Consider the following 23018-nt stretch of genomic DNA (forward strand, 5'->3'; position numbering starts at 1 on the left):
AAAGAAAGGACAGGAAAAACAGAGATGAACAGAGGGAAAAGAAGATTACAGCTCTCATCTGACAGCTGCGCTCCAGCTCTTCACACCTTCGCCCCAGCCAGTACGCTCTCCCAGGCCTGTCAATCCCAAATCTTTTTAGAATATGCAAATCTTCACTTATAATCTTAGCTACTGGAAATTCATCCGCTTATGAAACCATCCTGTGCACTGGTAGTGAGCTCACGGATATGCGTGTGTTTAGAACAGACCAAAGAAAGGGGGCTGAGCGAGGGAAGCATCCCAAGGCTATCTCATGATAAGATCATGGGGCAGATGTCAAGCCCCAGGTCCTGGGAATTGCCAGACCCCTCCACCCCAAACTGCCCTGTGAAAGCCAGGCTGGGTTAACTGCCACCCCTCACCAAGTTTCTGTCTCAGCCTCCCAAAGGCTAGGATTACAAGCTGTGCCACCACACCTGGCTCTATTTTTATTTTAAAACAGGGTCTAAGTTGCTGAGCCTGCCCTGAACCTGTCATTGTCCTGTCTCAGCCTCCCAAGTAAAATATATCTGGGTGCGTAGCTCAGAGGTAGAATGCCCCTGGGTTTTACCCGCCCTACCAAGATGATAGATAGATAGATAGATAGATAGATGGTTGGATGATACATAGATGATAGATAGATGGATGATAGATAAATAGATAATAGATAAAGCAAACAACTATAAAAATTTCACAAATCCCATTTACAAGTATGCAAAGAACAAGCACAAGACTCCTGGTGACCACCTATCAGGCAAGGATTATTACTGGTGCAAACATCAACATAAGATATTCTTTTAAACACTCATACACACCTTTCAATCCTGAATGTCCACGGGCATGCACACAAAAATACCAGCAGAGTGGACACCCAGAAAACAAGATCCCCTGGATGTTAGCCTCATGCGGCCGGCTGAGAGGGTCTCAGTGTTGTCCGTCCCCGCAGCACTCGTGGCACTTATCTTGGCCGTGCGGGAGGAGGGCCTGACAGAGGGTCGAGAGGGGGAGGTGGGGTCGGAGCCTGGTGGACATTCGGCGCCCTCTCCTGAGGGTGACTTCAGCTTCCCTCTGCCTTTCTGCCCTGAAGCCCTCACCGGCACTTGTGAATGTCCGTGCCAAACCGCAGCATGTTCTCCAGTCTCCAAAAACATGAACCAAAATGAAATTCTCGAAGGCCCATCAACGGTCCAGTCTCAGGCATTGTTATATAATGCAAAAGACACGGAGCAGGACAACTGCTCTACTTCTTTACACAATGGCGACCCATGTGACGAAAAAGAAATGCCTCTGAACCGCAATAACTGCTCGGCTTATGCACCCCTTCATTTCTACTTTCATTTTACTCTATCTCTACCTGAAAACTCCTCCCCGACCTCTGGACACACATAGAAGCACTGTTCTTTTTAATAGTTCTTCGAACCAAAAGCTTTTTCATTAAGTGTGCTTGCTCTGCTCCCTAATCAAAACCTTCTGGAGAACATGGAAATAAAGCAAATGGGGGACTCCACACCAGCCGTCCTCTCTGCTAGGTCCTTCTTTCTACAGGTAAACCCCACACCTAATACACCTCTGCACAGAGTAAGGTATGGGGACATACTTGCCGCATACACAAAGGACATACATGGCCCTTCGTGTGGACGCTGAGTACACACGCCCATCGCCTCCCTGAGCATGCTGAAGCTGACCTACGGCCACCTTCCCTCCTGGACGCACCGTGAGGAGAGGCTGCTCCAGCTAAGCTGGGCTGAGTGCCTGCAACCGCGTTCCCTCTGCTAGAGCAGGAGCGCACGAGTCCACCCGACAGTGAGAGAGGCCAGCTGTCGCGAGGGCTCTTGAAACAATGCTCCCCGAGAAAGCCATCCTGCCTAGACCTGAGGGAACCTGTCCCCACTGCCAAGGTGGGCAAGGTGGGGACCCGGGAGGTCTCGGATTCATCAACTGCCCGTGCCCTCCTGGCTCACAGAATGTGCGTCCTTATCCTGTGCACGAGCTGGAGCTGGGGTCTGGGACTGCTACAGCACCATGAGCTGAGCTCAGAACCACCCAGACCGTGGAACCCTCCAACCGCGCCGGAGCTGGTCCAGGGTTCTCTTAGACAGCTGGGCGTGGATTGCCAGTGCGCTGCTAATCTTGAGTCCAATTGGCTGGATGGACAGAAGTTGGGCTGAACACTTCGGTAGGAGCCATTTTGTGAAACGCAGGTAAGAGGACAACCACATGCCTTCCAGAAGACACGGCACATCCGTTGCTTTGTTTTCCCAGGGGGCCTGTGCCAGGTTGTTGGCACATGCCGTTTGCCTAGCAGGGGCAGCCCTCTCCATGGCTTCCTGGGTGGCATTTCTCCACTACCGTCTACGCTAAGTGGTTCCGTTTGGAACCTAAGACAAAATGTTATCATCCGCAAAAGAAAAACATTTGGTAAAAAGACTTCTTTGTTCCAAACACCTAAAAGGACTTCTCTAAACAATAAAAAAAATAAAAGATTTTAAACAATTGAAAACATTTTCTGCAAAAACTAAAACACATTGGAAACCTGGTATGGAGTCAAGATCCCAACAGCAGAACAGCTGTAATCACAAAATAACTGCAAAGAGAGAGAAAAACATGTAAACAAAATGTCCACTTTAATATCCAACCAATTGACTTCTTTAAAAACTACATTTCAGTCAAATTACCATCTTTGTGAGAAAGAAAAGAAAAATATCTACAAAATGGCAAACCCAAGCCTGGAAAGTACTGTGGGAATCAATAAGCTGTTTCTTTTTTAAACCTTCAAGTTACGGATTTTCTAATAACGCCAGGCAGTATCATTTCAGACTTTGGATCAGGGATGCGCCACCTGCATTTCTCTTGAGCAAACTGCTGGCAATATTCTCTTGGTTATTCTTTGTTTGAAAACATCTTTATTTGCTTTTTTCCCTTTTTTTAATACCACCATTGCTTCAGAACCACTGACAAACGGAGTGAGGAAGACCTGAGACACGTCACGTCGCCTCCTGCAATATTTTATGTCTGACATCAACATTCCAAGTCCTTCTCAGAGTTACATCTGATGCAGCCAACTCTGAAGATGAGTTACCACTCTAAGTGAGATGAACTTTATTGGACAGAACTTTATTTTAAAATAATGATTTTCAAGACGGGCGTGGTGGCACACGCTTGTAATCCCTGCGCTTGGGAGACGGAGACGGGAGGATGGCGCAGGTTCGAAGCCACCCTCACTGGCTTAAGAGACCGTTTCCAAATTTTAAAAATATATAAAATAGGCCTGGGAGTATACCCCGGAGGTAGAAGGGTTTCCAGGGGCCCCGGTACCACCAAAAATAAATAAATAAATAATAAAATAATGATTTTCAGCAAAATAAAAATCTACATCAAGAATTTGTGTCTTCAAACTCTGACACTGCAGGGCTCTTCTTCCCCCATCCCCAAGCAGGGCAGGCATCTCACAGAGTCAGCAAAGGCCGCCTGCACCTGGGATTCAGGAGATCAATCAGCAGCTTCCAAATGGTTTGCTGAGTTTCCCATGCTCTGTTCTGGACATCTCCTCCTGGCGTGTCTGCAGCACCCATCTCAGTCCTGTGTGCTGCAACGCCCTCTGCCACTCCTCTTGTCCCTTCAGTGACTTCAGAGTGACTAAGATGTGAAAGCGGTCTTAGTTTTCTCATTTGAAAATTGAACAAAGATTTATGTTTAATGCTAATACTGTGAGAAAAATTCGAAGAACCAGTCACCTGGAAAGATGTCCAAAGATGTAGAAGACTATGCCCCATTTTTCCAATGATATTCTGGCTGGGTATAGAATACTAGATTGGTGGCCATTTTCTTTCAATACCGTAAAAATATCATTCAGGTGTCTACTATCTTACTTCTTCTGTTAAATGACAGCTGTCGATCTTACTGCTACGTTCTGAAAAGTAGCGTTCATCTCTCATTTTATTTTGTTTTTGTTCTTGGCTGCTTTTACAATTTTCTTAGTTTTTAATTGTTTTACTCAGATGCACATAGGTGCGGTTTTCTTTATACTGACACTGCTTGAAATTCAAGAACTTTGATTTCCCAGGTTATAGTTTCAAGTCCTGGAAAATTCTCAGCCCTTATCAAATTCGCTTCTGCCCATCTCTCTCCTCTTTTTCTAACACTAACAGGTCCTAACATTACATCTATATTAGGTATTTTCACATCTAAATGTACTTTAGTTTCTGTGCTTCATTTTCAACATTTTCTCTTAGATTTTTCCTTTTCATTAATCCCGCCTTTTGCTGTCACATGTACCATCGACTTCCAGCACCGAGTTCTCAACTTCAGTTATATTTTTCTGTTCTAGAATATCCATTTGCCACTCACACTCCCACTTTTTAGTAGACCCCTTCAGCCTCCCATCTGTCTGCTTCTTCTTTTCTTTCATTTGATAGGACATAACAATAACCGGACATGGTTATTTCCAAGTCTTCTGATCACTCTTGGGTCTGTTTCCATCACCCACCTTTTCTCTTGGTTTTGGCCTTATGGTCCTATTGTCCAGCATCTGGTCATTTTTTACTGAATACTAGGTATTTTATATTAAAGAATTTTTAAAGATCTAGATATGTTTCTCCAAAACAAGCTCCCCGGGCCTATGCCAGGCAGAGCGAAAACTGTTCCCCTTGAGCCAATCAGAAAGTGGGCTGATTTAGGACGGGCTACTTATGTCAGTTTACCCCAGTGGGACCCATCCCGTCCAACAATGCCTCCAGGTAAAGGTGTGCACCGAGGCCTCCGAGGAGAGTGGAATTCTCTGCTCTCCAGGAGTGTGCATGTTAGGTTTCCAGCCTTCTGCCACAAAGTGCCATGATTCTGACGTCTCTAACGTCTCTAGAAGGGCCAGCAATGTTCTGGGTCTGCAATACCATCCTTCAGACACACAAGGTCCCCAAAGCTCCACCTGCTCCTTTCTGCCAATACTATCACATTCACTTTCACTTTTTTTTATGGTACTGGGGTTCCTGGAAACCCTTCTACATCCAGGCTACACTCCCAGACCTATTTTATACTTTTTATTTGGCAACAGGGTCTCTTAATCCAGTGCAGCTGGCTTCGAACCTGCGCGATCCTCCTGTCTCCACCTCCCAAGCGCGAGGATTACAAGCGTGCGCCACCAGGCCCGGCCAGTACTAACACTTTCTAAAGATGCTGGGCTCAGACTTTTAGCCTCTCAGATTCAGCAAATATCTGACCACTTCCCCAAGGGAACAGAGACTGCAGATTATCAATCTACCTGCCAAATCATATCCCGGCTTTGATTTCCTTAGACGAGTAGTTAGATATTTCTTATTCTGCAATTGTTCAGAGCAGTGATATCTGTGCTCAAGTTCTTATCAGAGAGCAATTTTCCTACCCTATTCTACTTTATATACATCCTACATCACTACCTATTATATTATTATTATTATTATTATTATTATTATTATTTATTATTATTATTTTGGTGGTACTGGGAGACTTTCTACCTCCGGGCTATACTTCCAGACTATTTTATACTTTATTTGGAAACAGGGTCTCACTAAGTTGCTGAGAGCCTCACTAAGTAGCTGAGGCTGGGTTCAAACCTGCTCGATCCTCCTGTCTCAGCCTCCCAAGCACAGGATTACAAGCGTGCGACACCACGCCCGGCTAGCATTATATTTACTGAAAGTTGTTTTACCTTGACTTGACCCTACTGAAACATAAGCCCTGAAGCAGGCTTCGCTGCACCCTCAGGAATAAACTGCAGACGCCTGACACTGACATCCTTGCCCTCTCCTGCCCAGAGTTTTTGTTTAGTTTTGTTTTTGCTGGGTTTGTCTTCATTTGTTCATTCCCTTGCTTGGGGAAGAATTCCAAAGAAGCTGGGCGTGGTGGCGCATGCTTGTAATTCCAGTACTTGGGAGGCTGAAACAGGAAGATTATGGGTTCAGGGCCAGCCTCAGCTACTTAGTGAGGCCCTTCACAACTTAGTGAGACCCTGTTTCAAAATAAAGAATAAAAAATAGGGCTGGGGGTGTAGCTTGGGGATAGAATGCCCCTGGGCTCCATCCCTATTACTACAAAAAGAAAAAAAGAATTTAAGAGAAACTCATCAGTTTTTAAATATGAGAAAGAGAAAAGACTTATTCTGCACCTAGGAGTTCTCAGTAAAGAACCCTTTTCCTCTCTTCCTATTTCCTTCCTTCCTTCCTCAGGAGAGGAACAGTCTAGAAGAGAGGCGTGTCAGGCTTCTGAATGAGGCCGTCAGGCTTCTCTACCTCTTAGCTCTTTCTTTGGCTTTTTGTTGACAGTCACGGGGCCAAAAACTTACTTTTGGTGACTCTTCTTCAGGGAGATGCAGACCAGGGCTTCCTCTATGCCCTGGTCTTCCCACCATGTAGGAAGCGACCTCCTGTCAGAACCAGTCGCCTTGATTCCAGGCTGGCGCCTCTCCCGCTCTGCTGCCCGCTGGGTCTCAGGAAGCTGAGACTCCCAGACTCCTGATGGCTGAGTTCATTCGAGTCTAACCTACAGACCCAGTTTTTCTCACAGGTGGTACAAAGGTCAGATTTAAGAAACTCAGCCACATTCTCCATCCAGATTCTGGACCACATGCATATGACAGAGTTACTGGACCTCATTGATGAAGCAGGTCTTTGTCCACGCCTGGCTCCCGTCTATCTGCTCTGCATTGAACACCACTAAGGGGAAGAGCTGCCAATGGAGGACCGCTGCCAGTGTGTAAGCCAAGTGGGGCCGGGGCTCAGAAAGACACCCCACAAGCAACCTGCATGCATTTTAGCTGACACGAAAATGCCTTAAAGCCTGTCAGTTGCAGAAGGGGCCCCAGCTCACCTGGTATGTATCGTTATTTTGCAATAACAATTTACTTTGACCATAGGAGGGTAATGATTTGTATAAAAACACCTGCACGTCTCATAATCAAATAGCTTGACAGCTATGTTCTGGAAACATGTTATTCACCCAGAGGTACAGTCTTCTCTGTTGGCAAAAATAAGTGAAACTAAGATAACTTGACAGCTGCATTTGATAATACAGTTATCTAAGAGACTGTAATAACTAACAGCCTAGTAATTCCACTGGCCTCAGACCTTAAAAAAATAGCCTTTTTTCCCTCACTGATCTACTATGCTACTATGGGAAAGATTTAAGAAAAAATAAAATAAGTGTAAAACGCCAAAAGTCCTTGTTGGGCATGAAGAACTGAGAGAATATCTACCCTCAGAGAGCAGAGGCCTTTGAGAAGCAAAAGTAAGCCCTATGTGTTCTGTTCCACATGTTCCTTGCGTTGAAATAAACACTTTTCTTGGCATGAGTCATGGCTGATATAACACTAAGAAATCAATCTGCACCTAAGTTAATGAGATTCCCCCCATGAAAATACCACCCAGAATTTGGAAACTTCATTCAAATCTTCCGTTTTTGCTTCTTTTTTCTTTTTTGCAGTCTGAGGATGGAACCCAGGGGGCTCTACCTTCAAGCTATACCCTTCACCCTATTTTTTCATTCTTTCTTTATTTATTTATTATTATTATTTTTTTTTTTTTTGGTGGTACTGGGGTTCCTGGAAGCCCTTCTGCCTCCGGGCTACACTCCCAGACCCATTTTTACATTTTTTTATTTGGAAACAGGGTCTCCTAAGCCACCACGCGCTGCTGGCTTCGAACCTGCGCGATCCTTCTGTCTCCGCCTCCCAAGGGGATTGCAAGCGTGCGCCACCACGCCCGGCTCATTCTTTATTTTGAAACAGGGTCTCCCTAAGTTGCAGAGGGCCTCACTAAGTAACTGAGGCTGGCTGCAAACCCGGACCCTCCTGTCTCAGCCTCCCGAGTACTGGGATGACAAGTGTGCCCACCACGCCGGCTTCAGATCTTCCATGGTTATCTGGCTCCCTCGGATTCTGCACCAGTTCTTAAGCAGCTATCCAACGAGAATGTTCTGTCCACAGAGAGACCATGAAGAACATAGCACCTTTTCCGGTGCCCACCCACACCACAGAGCACCCAGCCACACCAGCCAATCCCTTCAAAGGCTGAGAGACCGTGAGACCCAGCGTGCGTGGAGGGAGGGAGACCAGGACATGGCGGAGCCTCTGTGATCTCAGAGGATACACAAGGTGCAGAACTAAATGCTGTCTCTGGGAATGCGAGGGCAATGTCAAGTTTAAGGACTCACCAGGCTGGTTTCTACAAAAAGGTTCTTGCTGGTCAAGCAGAGGACTGCTCTGGGAAAGTGTTAGTTAGATACAAAATGTCCCTTAAAGAGCTCATTTATTAATATTCAGGGCTGATATAACTGAGTCATGAAGACTGTAATCCCAGAAGTAGATACATCCATTGTAATAGATTTACCTGTGTGGTACCAGGTGGACCTGGACCCGTAGGGTGTGGCTGGAGGTGGGTCCCTGGGGTGTGGCTTTGGGATTATATCAATGGTTCCTCCTCCCTATGTCCTCTCTGTCTCCAGCTGCCATGCCCTGAGATTCACGGTCCCCAACCTCACATGGCCTGAACCTGAAACCTTAAGAAAATAAGTCTTCTTTCCTCTGAGTTTCGTGGTCAGTCTTTAGATTATGGCTGCAAGAAAGCTGACTGGAACAGGAATGCGGGGAAGGCGCAGAGCCATCGGAACAGAGCTGCCTGAAGGGTCCGAGCGGTCCTTCTGATTTATGATGCTCGCTCTGGAACACATGGACCACGCCTGAGCAGGGGCAAGGAAACTGCAAACCACGTGGGTGCTTCAGGTCCCCACTGCGAGAAAAGTGCCGGCGGCGAAGGAGGAGGTGTTTGAACTGTGGCTCAAAAACCAGGGGAGACGCTGCAGAGAGCGTGTAACTTGGGAAATTTACAAAGGACTGCTGGGAGTTTTGGCAACTGTACAGGAATAGATTGTAGTCTCCGAGGGGAGTCTAAGTGCGTAGGGGGCAAAGGGAAACGTAGCTTAAGCTGCAAACAACCTAGTAAAAAGCAAGCAGAAAGAGCGGGCAAGAAGACTCCCGCCAGGGGAGGGAGAGAGCTCCCCAGACACCCGGGCACATCCCACCAGCCATCACCGCGAGGTGCTACAGGCCAGCCCTGGTCCCCCACCCCGGGACCACAGAATCCTTCTGCTAATGCTCTCATTTTAAAATAAAAGTGGAGCCGGGTGTGGTGGCGCACGCTTGTAATCCCAGTACTTGGGAGGCTGAGATGGGAGGATTGAGGATCATGGCCAGCCTCGGCTACTACTTAGCGAGGCCCTCTGCAACTTAGTAAGACCCTGTTTCAAAATAAAGAATAAAAATTATGGTTGGGGTGTGGCTCAAAGGTAGAATGCTCCTAGGTTCAATCCCCAACACCACACACAAAAAAAAAAAAAGGAAGGAAGGAAGGAAGGAAGGAAGGAAGGAAGGAAAGAAAGAAAGAAAGAAAGAAAGAAAGAAAGAAAGAAAGAAAGAGAAAAGAAAAGAGGAAAACAGAGGTTACCAAGGCATTAAGACAGACAAGACTGGGCCTCTTTGGACACTACATTCTAGTCCCAGAAGAGATGGAGGCACAAGGCCACTCAGGAGCACTGCCCCAGGTCACTATGGAAGGAGGGGCGCTCGCAGCAGGTGTCTGGGCTTCCCATGCACCCCAGGAACCCTTGACACACTGCCCCATGCGGCCTGAGAGCCCTCAGGCTCGACCTGCCCAGCCCCTCATGCCCTTTGGTATGAAGTGGCCACTCAAGGTCTCCGGGCCTCTTCCAGAACCAAGCCACACTGCACGCATCCCTGTGTGCCACCACTTATAGCTGCTGCCGCCGCCAGCACCAACACCAACACTAGCACCAGCTCAGGTCCACAAACCCAGCACAAGTTGAGGCCAGCTGGGGCAGGATGAGCCATCACACTAGGCTTACCAGAACTGCCTGGAATGACCAGCTCCAATGTGCCCACCAGGAGGGAGGCTCCCCATCTCCCTTTGAGAGGGTATGAGGGGCCCCAGGAGAGCCAAGAGTAGCAGAGCCAGCTACCCTGAGCTCTGGGCGTGGTACTCCTTCTGACTCTCAGCCTCTCCAAACTAAAACAAAAGCAAGACTCAAAGACAATCACTTGACAAGGGCCAGGGAACCTTTGCAGTTCCAAAGGCACCTGCTGTTTTTAAAAGTCTTCCCAGAGCCTGGCATGGAGGCGCACGCTTGTAATCCCAGCATTCCGGAGGCTGAGACAGGAGGATCATGTTTGCGGACGGCCTCCTCTACTAAGTGAGGCCCTTTGCAACTCATAAGACCCTGTTTCAAATTAAAGAATAGAAAATAGAGCTGGGGGTGTAGCTCGGAGGTAGAATGCCCCTGGGCTCCATCCTCAGTAACCACACACACACACACACACACACACACACACACGCACACACAATGAAAAAATAGATGGCTTACTATGAAACTGCCACATGACTGCACAAAAGCAGTCTGAAGCTTCCTGTCTGCAAGTTTTTCTTTTGAAATGAAAATTATAATCATTATGTGTTTAATGCCTCATAACCAGCTGTGCAAAACATTAACCTATCACACTAATATATTCAGGCCATAAAACAAATATCAAGAGTCATTAGTAACCTGTTAAATAGTGCTATATATATTATCATTTGTGACTTATTTGGGTTATCTTTTGTCGCATAAACGTTTGCTTTAAGAAAGAACTGCTGAGAAAATTAACACCTTATTGAAAAATAGTGAAAGCCAGTAAAAATATTTTAGGATCATCAAAGCAAACAATAAAAACAGCATGCTACATTAGGTCGTGATATTATAGCTAGAACTGTGTTTTAATTTCCATTCCCATCACTTGCACCTTTACAGAAACCCTTCAGAATCCTTTCCCAGACATTCCCATTCCCGGTCCCCAGCGGTTTCCGTAAAAGGGCAGATGCTTATAAATGTATTTTGTCTGCAGATAGTACAATAGGATGCTCTTCCGGGTCAGCGTGGCTAAGCAGTCCCACCCAGTGTCTGCACAACACTAATCTATGGCTGGGTCGTTGCTTGGCAGATGCAGTGGACTTGGACAGCAAGTTGACTCTGAGTAAGGATTACCCTCCAGGGCCAGGGAGACTCACCAATCAGCCCATCGCAGTAGGGCATCACTGAGCTTCCCAAAAGAAGACGTTCTGCCTCTCTCTGCAGTATTACCTCCCTGGTCTGAGCCTTCAGCCTGGGGGCCTGCCTACAGAGCTCAGACTCGTACCCCACAAATGCATAAGAAAATCCCTTGAAATAAGTCTCTTCTTAAATATCTGTAAAATCCCCAGCGCCTGTGTCTCTGGAGACCTGACTGTGGGCCGTTCTCGGTTCTAGTACCCCCACCTTTTCTGAATTGTGACCTCTAAGGACCTCCTCTCTGCCTACCTGGCTCTGGGCTCTTTTCCTCCTAAGAACCATCAAACAGAACTCTTGGGGCCAAGTTTTCCAAACTTTTCTTTACACCTCTGCTTCCCCATCTCTATCCCTCAGCCCACTCCAATATTAGAAAAAAACAGCGATGAATGTAACTGACCTAAACTATGATGAGAATCCTCATGTTACAGCGACTCACACTTGAACATACAGATGATCCTGGAGGAGAGACTGAGAAGACCATGGGCAGTGTTCCTTGAACACATGTTTTTAAACATTGGGGACATTTTAAGATTTTTTTTCCTCGCACACATAGAACTCAGAATTGTTCCTATACAATTAGAACCGCATTGGGTAAATAAAAGTTAAAGAAAAAACAGGCAAGCCGGGCGTGGTGGCGCACGCTTGTAATCCCCGCACTTGGGAGGCGGAGACAGGAGGATCGCGCAGGTTCGAAGCCAGCCGCGGGTGCTGGCTTAGGAGACCCTGTTTCCAAATAAAAAAAATGTAAAAATAGGTCTGGGAGTGTAGCCCGGAGGTAGAAGGGCTTCCAGGAACCCCAGTACCACCAAAAGAAAAAAGAAAAAAAAAAAGAAAAAGAAAAAACAGGCAGGAGTGGTGGTGCACGCTTGTAATCCTCGTACTTGGAAGGCTGAGGCAGAAGAATCACAGGCTCTGCAACTTAGCGAGACCCTGTTTTAAAATAAAAAAAAAATAGTACTGGGGGTGTAGCTCAGAGGTAAAATGCTCCTGGGTTCAATCCCCAGTACAACAACAACAACAGAAGAAAGAAACAGAATTTCACTTACAGAAATCTAACTCTAAATAAGATGCATGATAATTTTAAAATCTAAAACATCCTTATATGTGAAAAAAATCTTTCAGTGGTCAACTATACATTCCAGAGATCTGAAAGAAATGTCTAGAAAAGGCTTTCATTGATCCATTTAGTTTTAAATACTAAAGTTCAAGATGAAGCCGTGCCAATGCTTTCACGGGGGCAAATTTCAATGGGGCTGAATTGAACTGGAATCAGTACGAAGGCGCAGGGCCTCAGGACGGCATTCTGCACTGTAAACGGGGTCATTTCCAGTGTGGGGGCCACAGCCTGCTCACCTCCCACATGAGTCTGCAGTCCATGTTCTCGTCCAGGTCCTCCGGCATCCTCTTCTCCCCGGCGAAGGGGCCGAACTTCTCACCCTGGGAGAGATGGTGACGTTGAGGGGATAGCAGAGAGGTTAGTTATGGCCATACGCCATCTCTCATCTTCTCGAACTGTTTTTTCCCCCTCCCGATGATTAAGTGATTAAGACATTTTTGTGTGTATGTGTGTGTGGTACTAGGGATGGAGCCCAGGGGCATTCTACCTCCGAGCTACCCCTCCTATTTTTTATTCTTTATTTTGAAACAGGGTCTCACTGAGTTGCAGAGGGCCTAAGTAGCTGAGGCTGGCCATGAACCATCATCCTCCTGTCTCAGCGTCCTGAATGCTGGGATTACCAGCGTGCCCCACCACGTCTGGCTTAAATATCAACTAATTTACACGACAAAACATATTCACACATTTAAAATCCAACCTAATCTGTTCTCTCCCTAAAAGTCTGGATCCACGATACAGGAGCCAACCTAAAGGGTTAAACTGCCTAACTCTGCAATTCCGGCCAGGCGGGACATCATACTTCAGGTTTCGGCCCTCTGCATAGCCCCTGCCAAGTGCCTCAAAATGAAAATCACTCGAGTTTTTCCTTACTTGAGAGACAAGCCCACCAGGCAGAAACTCACCTGGTTTCCATAAAAACCATAAATTCATTGCGATTTTGCACAAGAAAGAAGTTTGTTTGCCATTCTCAGAGGAAGAGAGTTCGTAAATAAAATTTAACTCTGCCTGCCAATCTTTCAAACAGAGAGGTGGGCACACTGCTCCAGGGTTGCTCGGAGTGTGCACTTTGAGGACACTGCACAAGAGTCGTAAGGTTGTTTGCTCTGATACAAAATCCAGGGCTGTAGCGCAGAACAGGGGGTGAGATACAAGAGACCCAAGTGTTTGAGCACAAGGCGCAGCTGGGTGAGAACCACGGGTGTCCACCCTGTGTGTGCAAGCCATAGGCACAGCCTTGAGCTGTGAACCATGACAGGAGCCCCCAGTGTGTACACCATCAGGAATGGCCCCAAGTGTGCACACCCTAAGGTGTGGCCCAAGTGTAGGAAACACATTCAAAAAAAGGCCTGCCCCACACCTGTGAACCAGAAGGTGTGGCCTGAGTGTGTGAATGGGAAGGCTGAGCCCATGACTGAATGGGAAGGCGTGGCCAGCCTAGAGTGGGAAGGTGGGGCCCAGCCTATGAATGGGAAGGTGGGGCCCAGCCTATGAATGGGAAGGCGTGGCTAGCCTAGAGTGGGAAGGTGGGGCCCAGCCTATAAATGGGAAGGCCTAGAGTGGAAAGGTGGGGCCAAGCCTATGAATGAGAAGGTGGGGCCCAGCCTATGAATGGGAAGGCGTGGCCAGCCTAGAGTGGGAAGGTGGGGCCCAGCCTATGAATGGGAAGGTGGGGCCCAGCCTATGAATGGGAAGGCGTGGCTAGCCTAGAGTGGGAAGGTGGGGCCCAGCCTATAAATGGGAAGGCCTAGAGTGGAAAGGTGGGGCCAAGCCTATGAATGAGAAGGTGGGGCCCAGCCTATGAATGGGAAGGCGTGGCCAGCCTAGAGTGGGAAGGTGGGGCCCAGCCTATGAATGGGAAGGTGGGGCCCAGCCTATGAATGGGAAGGCGTGGCTAGCCTAGAGTGGGAAGGTGGGGCCCAGCCTATAAATGGGAAGGCCTAGAGTGGAAAGGTGGGGCCAAGCCTATGAATGGGAAGGCGTGGCCAGCCTAGAGTGGGAAGGTGGGGCCCAGCCTATAAATGGGAAGGCCTAGAGTGGAAAGGTGGGGCCAAGCCTATGAATGAGAAGGCGTAGCCAGCCTAGAGTGGGAAGGCGTGGCCAGCCTATGAATGGGAGGGCGAGGCCCAGCCTATAAATGGGAAGGTAGGGCCCAGCCTTTGAATGGGAAGGCGTGGCCAGCCTAGAGTGGGAAGGCGTGGCCAGCCTAGAGTGGAAAGGCGTGGCCAGCCTATGAATGGGAAGGCGTGGGCCAGGCTTGACTGGGAAGACTTCAGCCTGTGAACATCAGGTGTGGCCCAAGGGTGTGAACAGGGGCACGGAGATGCAAAGTGTCCCCATGTGAGTCGCTGACTGGCGATCCAATCCCTCCGGTCCCTCAGGCTGAGACCCTTGGCATAGATCTCCTTTCCTTTCCCCCTGTGTCCTCTGCTGCTGGCCTATCTGGTTCCCCCGCCTTCAGAAGCCTCTGCCCACGTTGCCACCATCTTAGATGAAGCCTCTCAGTGGGTCTCTAGTAAGTCTCCATCTACACGCGGGCCCTGCGGTCCACCAGCCTCCACACGGCGACCAGAGTAGCCCTTGATAAACATACACCCCTCCTGTGCTCAAGACCCCACCGTGGCTCCCCATCCAATAAAAGTGAGTGCCAAGCCCAGCGCAGACTAACAGACGTGCTCCCCCAGTGCTCTTCCCACAACTCCTGAGTGCTCCTGGGTGCCTGGGCCCCTGGAGACCATCTCAGCCACTCTGGTTTCCTTCTTCTGGAACAGCAGCAAAGTCAGCACTCCCTGCCCCCTGGAATGCCCTTCCCTTAGAAACAAGGCTGATTTCCTGTCATCCTTCAAAATATGCCCAGACTTCACCTAGTCAGAGTTACCGGGGTTCCCTAATGGACACCATTCACCACAAAGACCCGGCACACGTTCTGGGCAAGTCAACCATACCCAGCCCTACTTTTCCCTTTTCTTTTTTTTATGGCTTTAATCACATTTCAACATAGTATAACATTTGCCGACTAGGTACCTGCCCTATCTGTCTTCTTTCACTCAGAAGCAAGTGTGATGAAAGCCAGAACTTTTTCACTTTTGGATCCAAAATAGCCAGTAAGGGTCTCGACATTCACTGTGATAAAGGTCCGTTGGTGCAGGATGAGACCTGCATGGGTGGAGGCTGCAGCACATCTCCGGCACAGACAGACTCAGTCATGCAGAACAGAAGAGCCACGGGAGATACATCGCCGGACTTCTACAAGACACCGCTGAATGAGAGTATAATTTTTATACTCTTCTGAATAACTTTTAGGTGTGCAAGCATGACAGTGTTCGTATTTGGATATAGCATTTTATCATTACAGGGCTTTTCTCATTGTAATCATTTTTCTCTATAATGAAGAGGATACAGTTTTGGTATTTCTATCTGAAATGCTTGGGACCTGAAGCTGGATTTCAGATTCTTAATTTTTAAGTACTTGGGGATGGGAGCCAAGTGTAAGCACACAATTCATTTGTGTTTCACAACATCTTTTATCCACAGCCTGGAGGTAGTCTTATACACGATCCCCTGGACACTTGTGTTTTGACTGTGGCCCATCACAGGTGGCTCTGCTGTGGGATTTTCCACTTGTGCACCAGCTAGTCATCAAAAAGCTTCAGACTCTGGGTCACTGTACGTGTCAGGCGCAGGACACTCAACCCAGGAATGAAATGACCTGCTTTCAAATTCTGCCAAGTGCAAGGGTTATTGAGGGCCCATCCCAGCCTCAGTTCCCTCCTGAAGGATGGGTCACAAAGCCCCTTGAGGCTGGAGCAGGCTCCTGGGGCGCGGAGCAGAGCACCCAGTACCTGCTGTCTGCACACTGCCAGGAGGACAGTCCCACCTCCACAACTGCCCGGGGGGGCTGTGGGATGAGTTCATTAACAGTCACTGCTATCATCAAACAAATCAGAGCGTTCCCCAGGAAACACTGGCTCCGGGGCATTGGCTGTGCATCGTTTTGCCCCTGTAATGACAGCAGGAAACACAGAGAGGGACCAGGTGGCTATGAGAAATGTGTCGGAGTGACGGAGAGCACAGAAGAGGGCAGAGGCTCGACTATGCCTTCTCTCTGACTGTTTCCAGAGTAGGTATCTCCAGCCACCAGGAAATGCAAGCACACGCCTGCTGGCAGAGCTCTAGCCTTAGGATAAAAACCCACTGCTTCTTTAAGAGCATCACCGGCTAAGCTGATCCACAAGCCTAAGGCCCAAAACCAGCACCCACTGGTTATCCCATCAGCCGACAAGGGAGCATGACCAGGATACAAAAGAATGGTCAAGCAAGGTGTTTGCTTGACATGTGGTTGTACACTTAGTGAATCAGCTTGGTAATGTCAAGCTGCTTCAGACCTGAAATTTAAAGTCTTTATTGACGCGCAAAACCGTGCAAGCCCAGAGAACGAGGCCTGGCACGTGGAGAGCAGAAAGACCAACCACATTAGAGTTTAGTCTTATCGTTAGCCACCTGCGATGTGTGGCCGTGCAGATGGCTCAGGCCTTCTTCTGGAGGGCTGATCTAGGACTTTCCGACAGACTCTCCTTTTCTGGTTGTTGCCACTACATACATTTTTACATTAAAAAACACTGTAGAGGCAAGAGGAGAGGAGGAGGAGGAGGCCGTAAGCCAAGGAGCTCTAGCCAGGGTGTAAGGGCCAGGAATCCCATGATTCCGCTGCAGGATCCCCACTCTAGGGAACACTGCAGAAACTGAGGGAACTGAGAAAAGAAAACCTTTAACTAAGGTCCTTAGTATTCGCTGTGATAAAACTGTGTCTTTTCTGAAGCCCTGATCCTGGGATAACCTGGGAGATGTTTAAGTACTGAGTGGCTGCTGTACACAGGTGGGCAAGGGAGATGCTGGTACTCAGCAGCACCTGGCAAGTCCTCTGGAGTCTGTCCAGAATCCTCACTCTATCTTCGGCCTGTAGAAGGTGAAGAAGACACAAGCTCCCTTGGGGTGATTTCTGGTACCCATGAACCTGCCCGTGAGCTTGTGATAGAATGTCCTGGCATCTTAAGTAAACTGTCGATAGTAGTGTGGATTTATTGCAAACATCTGCACAGTCATTTTGAGAAAGAGCATTCTAGCTGTAATCTAGATGAAAATTTGTTTTATATACTAAAGTTACATTAGCCAAGAAAAGATAAGTGTCTACCAAGCCCAAAGTTCAATTCCACAGTAATACATGATGATTTCAGAAACTGTTTATCTTCCAAATAATTAAGTACTTCCAAATAATCAAATGCATCAAAAAAAGTTGAAGTTACCAAAAATGGCCGAAGAAAATCTATTGGCCAGCTGTTTCTAAACTCTCCATAGCAATATAAAACACAAGAATTATGTAATAATTCCAGTCTTTAAAGAATTGTTAGGTATCTTACTATTTATAACATTAAACAGAATGACTCTTAGGAACTGTGCTTAATATTCTAGACAATTACATTTATGCCAGAGGTCTTCAAGGAAATTCCATTTGGGAATTCTTCCTCTCTTACCAGAATGAAATAAAAGCGGACCTTCACGTTGGTGGGCAAGTCATTGGCAATGGCTGCCTTCAGCTTTGGGGGTGTTGGTTTTAACTTTTGTCCATTTGTCAACACCTGCTGGATAATCTCTAATTCAGATAAGTATTTACTCCTGTTAGCATGGCGCAGTCTCCCTAATTCCCATTCAAAAAAGTAAATGCAAGGTTTACTTTTGCCAGGTTCACTCTGGAGGATGTTTGTAGGTCTTGCTGTGAATGGACCACTCTTTGGAAGTTTAGTAGCATGGTCCACGCTTCTGAGCCTGCTGCTGAGGTGTGGGCAGAAGACACACTCAGAGGAAGCCACCGATGTGTCCAGGTACATCCTCCACACCTAACCCAGAAGCCTGTGCCTGCCCAAACCTCCATCTTTCAAAATCTCTGCTAACAAGCGCTGGGAGAGGCTGGGGCAGGGGTTCTAACGCCTGCGTTCTTCCATAAGGGACAACGGCTATCCTGCCAAGAACAGGAGCTTCAGACCCAGAAGCCACGGATTTGAAGCCCAACTCACTCACTGCACAGGAAGTGTAACTGCACCCAGACTGGGCAACCGCGAAGCCACCCAGCCAGGCGGTCGGTCCACCAAGCGCGGAGCGTGCACAGTGACCCTGGGTGACCAGCTCAGAACCCGGCCTTCACTGCTGGCCGGTCCCAGCCCCTGAGCCTCTGAGCTCAAACCCCAGGGCTTGGAGCAGGTCCCAGCCCCTGAGCCTCTGGGCTCAAACCCCAGGGCTTGGAGCACTTCGGTGGCCCCGGCTGCCAGCCACACCCCTCGCCTCCAGCAGGCCCCTAAACTTCTGCAAGGGAAGAGCTCAAGTCTGAGAACATTTGCACCGCAAGGAGAGGGGGAGAGAGCGTGGAGAGAGGAGACAGGAGGGAGGGTGTGTTTCCTCCGGAGGCCACGGCATGCGCTCTGGCCCAGCTGGGGCTCCCTTGGCCAGGCCTGCGCTGGCCGCCGGGCCCCATGGCGGAGCGTCCTCAGATCCCCCTGCACCCGGAGGCCGGCGGGGGCCCTGCCTGCCTGCCCGGCCGGAGGAGGAGGAGGAGGAGGAGGAGGAGGAGGAGGAGGAGGAGGAGGAGGAGGAGGAGGCCGGCCCGGCTGCCCGACCTACGTGGCGGGCGCCGCACCCACCTTGGTCACTCTGCGGGCCGTGTAGAGCCCCATCCCGTCCTGCACGCGGGACGCCTTCAGGGCGAACCTGTCGGGCACGTACATGCCGCGCATTCTGCCCCAAGCCGCGGGCGGCGCAGCCGGCGGGAAGGAGGAAATGGAGCTCTCCTCCCAGAATCCCCACCTCCCGCCGATTCCGGATCCCCCGCCGGCCCCTCCTCGCCCGCCCGGCCTGGCCGCGGGGCCGGCCCGGCGGGGCAGGTGATGGCGCTCGGGCCCAGCCCAGCCGGCCGCGCCTCGGGATCTGGCCTCCGAGGGATGCAAACCCCGCGGGCCTGGGCCCCGCTGCCCGCGCCCTGGCTCAGCCACTCATCCAGCCCCGGGCCCAGAGCACCCAGGCGACCACTTGGCACCGTCCTCCAGGGCTGGCAATGGCCACCTGCCCGCAGGTGAGCGGCCTGGGGCATCTTTGTGGCCTCCAGGCCTGTTTCAGAGGTTGCCGATGGCGAGAGATGAGAAAGTTCCTTAATAGGCGGAGAACTAACCGGTTTCCAGTTGAGAACCTGTCCCAAACAACATAAGGTATTAATACCTGAAGCGGCAGAAGCCAGTTCCTTCGTGCTCATGGCCCCCAGAAGTTCTCACTCTTAGGGAGAGACACTAGTCCTGCGTCCTCCTTGGTGGAAGACCCCCGACCTACTAGGCACCTCCAGGGAGCGCTCAGGTGTGGCCACCATGACCTCCAGCCCCAGGTGCTGCCCAGGTGATCTTAGGATGCTGTGGGCAGGTGGGACCGGGCCCTCAGCGGAGCTTGGGAGCCCGCCGTGGCCTTCAAGGTCCGGCTGCATTCCACCCGTTTCTCTTAATATGTGGGTGATTTTCTGCTCTGAAAGCTTTTGATGGTCTCAACTGACGCTTCTATTAGTCATTTCACAGACACACACACTGCATGAAAATAGGCCCTGTTTCTTCAGGGTTGAAGAGAGCATTGGAGCACAGTTAAGTGGTAGGTCATGATTTGAGATTGGGAAATAGTAACACACACACACACACACACACACACACACACACACACGACATCATGAAAAATGTTCGTGTAATTGCAAGATTCATTTGTGTGTGTGTGGTCCTGGAAATGGAACCCAGGGGCATTCTACCTCTGAGCTATACCCCCAGCCCTATTTTTTATTCTTTATTTTGAAACAAGGTCTCACTAAGTTGCAGAGGGCCTCACAAGTAGCTGAGGCTGGTGGTGAACCCTGATCCTCCGGTTTCAGCCTCCCAAGTACTAGGATTACAAGTGTGCGCCACCACCATGCCTAGCTTTGAAACTTTTTTAAAAAAAAGAATAAGTGAATCTCTCCAAGAAGTCTAAGGGTAGCTTTGCCCGGGGAAGAGGGGACAAGGTTCTGATGACTCTGAGTTCTGTTCCCTTCCCATAGAAGATTATATGTCGCTTCTGTATCAGGAAGTGAGTGAGTCAGTAAAGCAGCAAGTTTCTTTGGGGGTGGGGATTGGATTTAGAAGAAACACTGAGTAGGTGTTCGAAAATGAGCCCTGAATGCAAGCCACACTGAGGCTGATCCGAGTTCCAACCTGCTCCGGAGAGCTGGGATTCACTTTGCTCCACGCAAGGGCAGGTCTTTGCTCTCAGGGTAGATCTCCCCAGATCCTTGGAACCAGGACTGAAACGGGGTCAGAGTTGAGCCACTGGCCAGGCTGGAAGCAGAGGCCATGAAGAGGTGGGGGTATCCTCCCCTGCCAGCCAGGCCTGTTCTCTGTCAAATGAGCCGCCACGCCTCTGGGCACAGATGGCCCACAGCCCACAGCTCTAAAGGTCACTAGAGAGGAAGAGAGTCCGTCTTTGCTGTTGATCTCAGAGCCCTCCTACACCACTGACCCCTCTTGGGCACAGTTTATTTCTTGGGCTGGTGTGGTGGTTCTGGAGAACAAAGTAGCCAGCTTTAGAAAGTTCGCTTTTGAAAGTGGCATCTTTACAAATAAGAAATGGTCCGGATACACAAATGTGGAAGGGCAAAGCTGAGAACAAGAGAAACTCGGAATCTTCTGTGAATCTTTGTCAGAAGCTTGTCTGACAACAGACCCAAGCATTCGGTGTCTCTCATTAAAGCAGCCAGTGTCCTTTTAATCCACAAATGAATTGACTGTTCTGAAGATCTGACTCCAACCTGGGAGCCAGCGATAGTTTTTCATAATAAGCTCCATTACAGCGCACGGAAAAGGATATGTTTGCCAAATCAAAATACACAATATGGACTGGAAATTTGATTTTGAAGCCTTGTAAGACAGTGGTAATACAATGAGTCATTTCTGAAAACTTTAAAAGCTAGAGTGACCTTTCAATATTATCTTTGAAAAACGGGAAATTAAAAGTCTGCTTTATATCAAATTTTTAAATCCAGTCTTAAAAATTAAATAAGAAAATCAAAAAGTTGATATTTAAAGTACTGCCACGCACCTGACTTGCTTATTCAGAAAATATTGCATGATCTGGACAAAGGAGAAATGATTCCAAACACATTTCTCCTTTCTTTCAAGTTCGCTTTTGGAGGATTCTTTTCATTGATATGCCTAAAGCAACTCCAGTTATTACATTGAAACTCATATACGTAGGCAGGTCCTGTTTTTTTACCATATGAGAGAAGACTTGAATTACATTTTCATAATGATTATTTTACGACACATGCATGCCATTGACTTTTCGACTGTCTCCATACCAAGGACTGTTCCCAGTGCCATGGTAGAATAAAAGTCTAACAAAAACAAGACAAGAACAACAACACAGGTTTTATTTTTAATTTCATGAGAGTGAGAGGGGTGCTGTGGCCCATGAATATGAAACCACGCTTCTGGAGGAGAAAAGAATAAAGATGTATTTGGTGTGAGCCAAGAGGGAAGGAAGGAAGGAAGGAAGGAAGGAAGGGAGGGAGGAAGGATAACACCCAGCCTAGGAGTATCCTATTCTTCTGCTGAACCCATCTCTCCTCAGCACTAATTCCACACGAGCAGTAACCGCAGGAAAGAGACCCTTGAAGCCTGAAATGTTCCAGACATCAAATTCCCTACATCTCTTACTCTACCACACACTGGTGTGCAGTACCACAGTGTGCAGAGAAGAATCATTAAATCTTTTAACTGGAAAAAAATCCACGGACTGTTGAAACTAAAGTAAGTTACGTCATTTAAAAATTGAAGGGTAGCCGGGCGTGGTGGCGCACGCTTGTCATCCCCGCGCTTGGGAGGCGGAGACAGGAGGATCGCGCAGGTTCGAAGCCAGCCGCGCTGGCGTAAGAGACCCTGTTTCAAAAATATAAAATAGGTCTGGGAGTGTAGCCCGGAGGTAGAAGGGCTTCCAGGAACCCCAGTACCACCAAAATAAATAAATAAATAAATAAATAAATAAATAAATAAATAAATAAAATAAATAAAAATCGAAGGGTAAGTGGGTACCAGGTCGCATCACCCAAAGCCATGCTGCTTCACATCCCAGCGCGAAGGTTACAGGAAGCCGCGGGGCTTGGGAGGAGGCCGGGAATAGCCCAGAAACCTCTGAGCCCACAGCCCTGCTGGAGTCTCCAACAAGAAGAGAGCGGGTAGGGCAGGGGAAGCACTGCCCCCCGTAGTGGAGAAGGGCCCAGTCAACACAGCTCTCATCAGAGCAGGGCTGAGCCCAGAGGGTGGAGGCCTTTGAATATATTTACCAATAACCTGAATATCAGCTTCCAATTAGTACAACTTCTGGTCATAATACTCTAAAAACACCCTGCAGAGCTCATGACTGGGATTTCACTGGGACAATCTTGCTGGCAGCATTAAACTCCTTTTTGTTTTTGGTATGGGGATAGAACCCATAGGCATTCTAGCTCTGAGCTATACCCTCAGCCCACTTCTTTTCTTTTCTTTCTTTCTTTCTTTCTTTCTTTCTTTCTTTCTTTCTTTCTTTCTTTCTTTCTAGGTATTGGGGATGGAACCCAGAGGCATTCTACCTTCAAGTGAAACCCCTCAGCCCTGTGATTTTTATTCTTTATTTTGAAACAGGGCCTCACTAAGTTGCAGGGGGCATCACTAAG

The 23018-nt window shown here is 48.5% G+C and overlaps 1 protein-coding gene across 2 annotated transcripts in view; it reads right to left on the minus strand.

Moving 5' to 3' along the window:
- Positions 1-19041, minus strand: part of PRDM5 (PR/SET domain 5) — a gene marked incomplete at both ends in the record, with an annotated part of 119816 nt that extends 100775 nt beyond the window's left edge. For both annotated transcript variants that reach the window (XM_080697311.1, XM_080697312.1), the window contains 2 exons: positions 12496-12579; positions 18949-19041. In XM_080697311.1, the coding sequence (XP_080553437.1) occupies positions 12496-12579; positions 18949-19041 (177 nt within the window). The remainder of the gene's footprint in view (positions 1-12495; positions 12580-18948) is intronic.
- Positions 19042-23018: the final 3977 nt, after the last annotated feature.

Source organism: Muscardinus avellanarius (assembly GCF_963383645.1).
Source record: "Muscardinus avellanarius genome assembly, chromosome: 6".
Taxonomy (NCBI): domain Eukaryota; kingdom Metazoa; phylum Chordata; class Mammalia; order Rodentia; family Gliridae; genus Muscardinus; species Muscardinus avellanarius.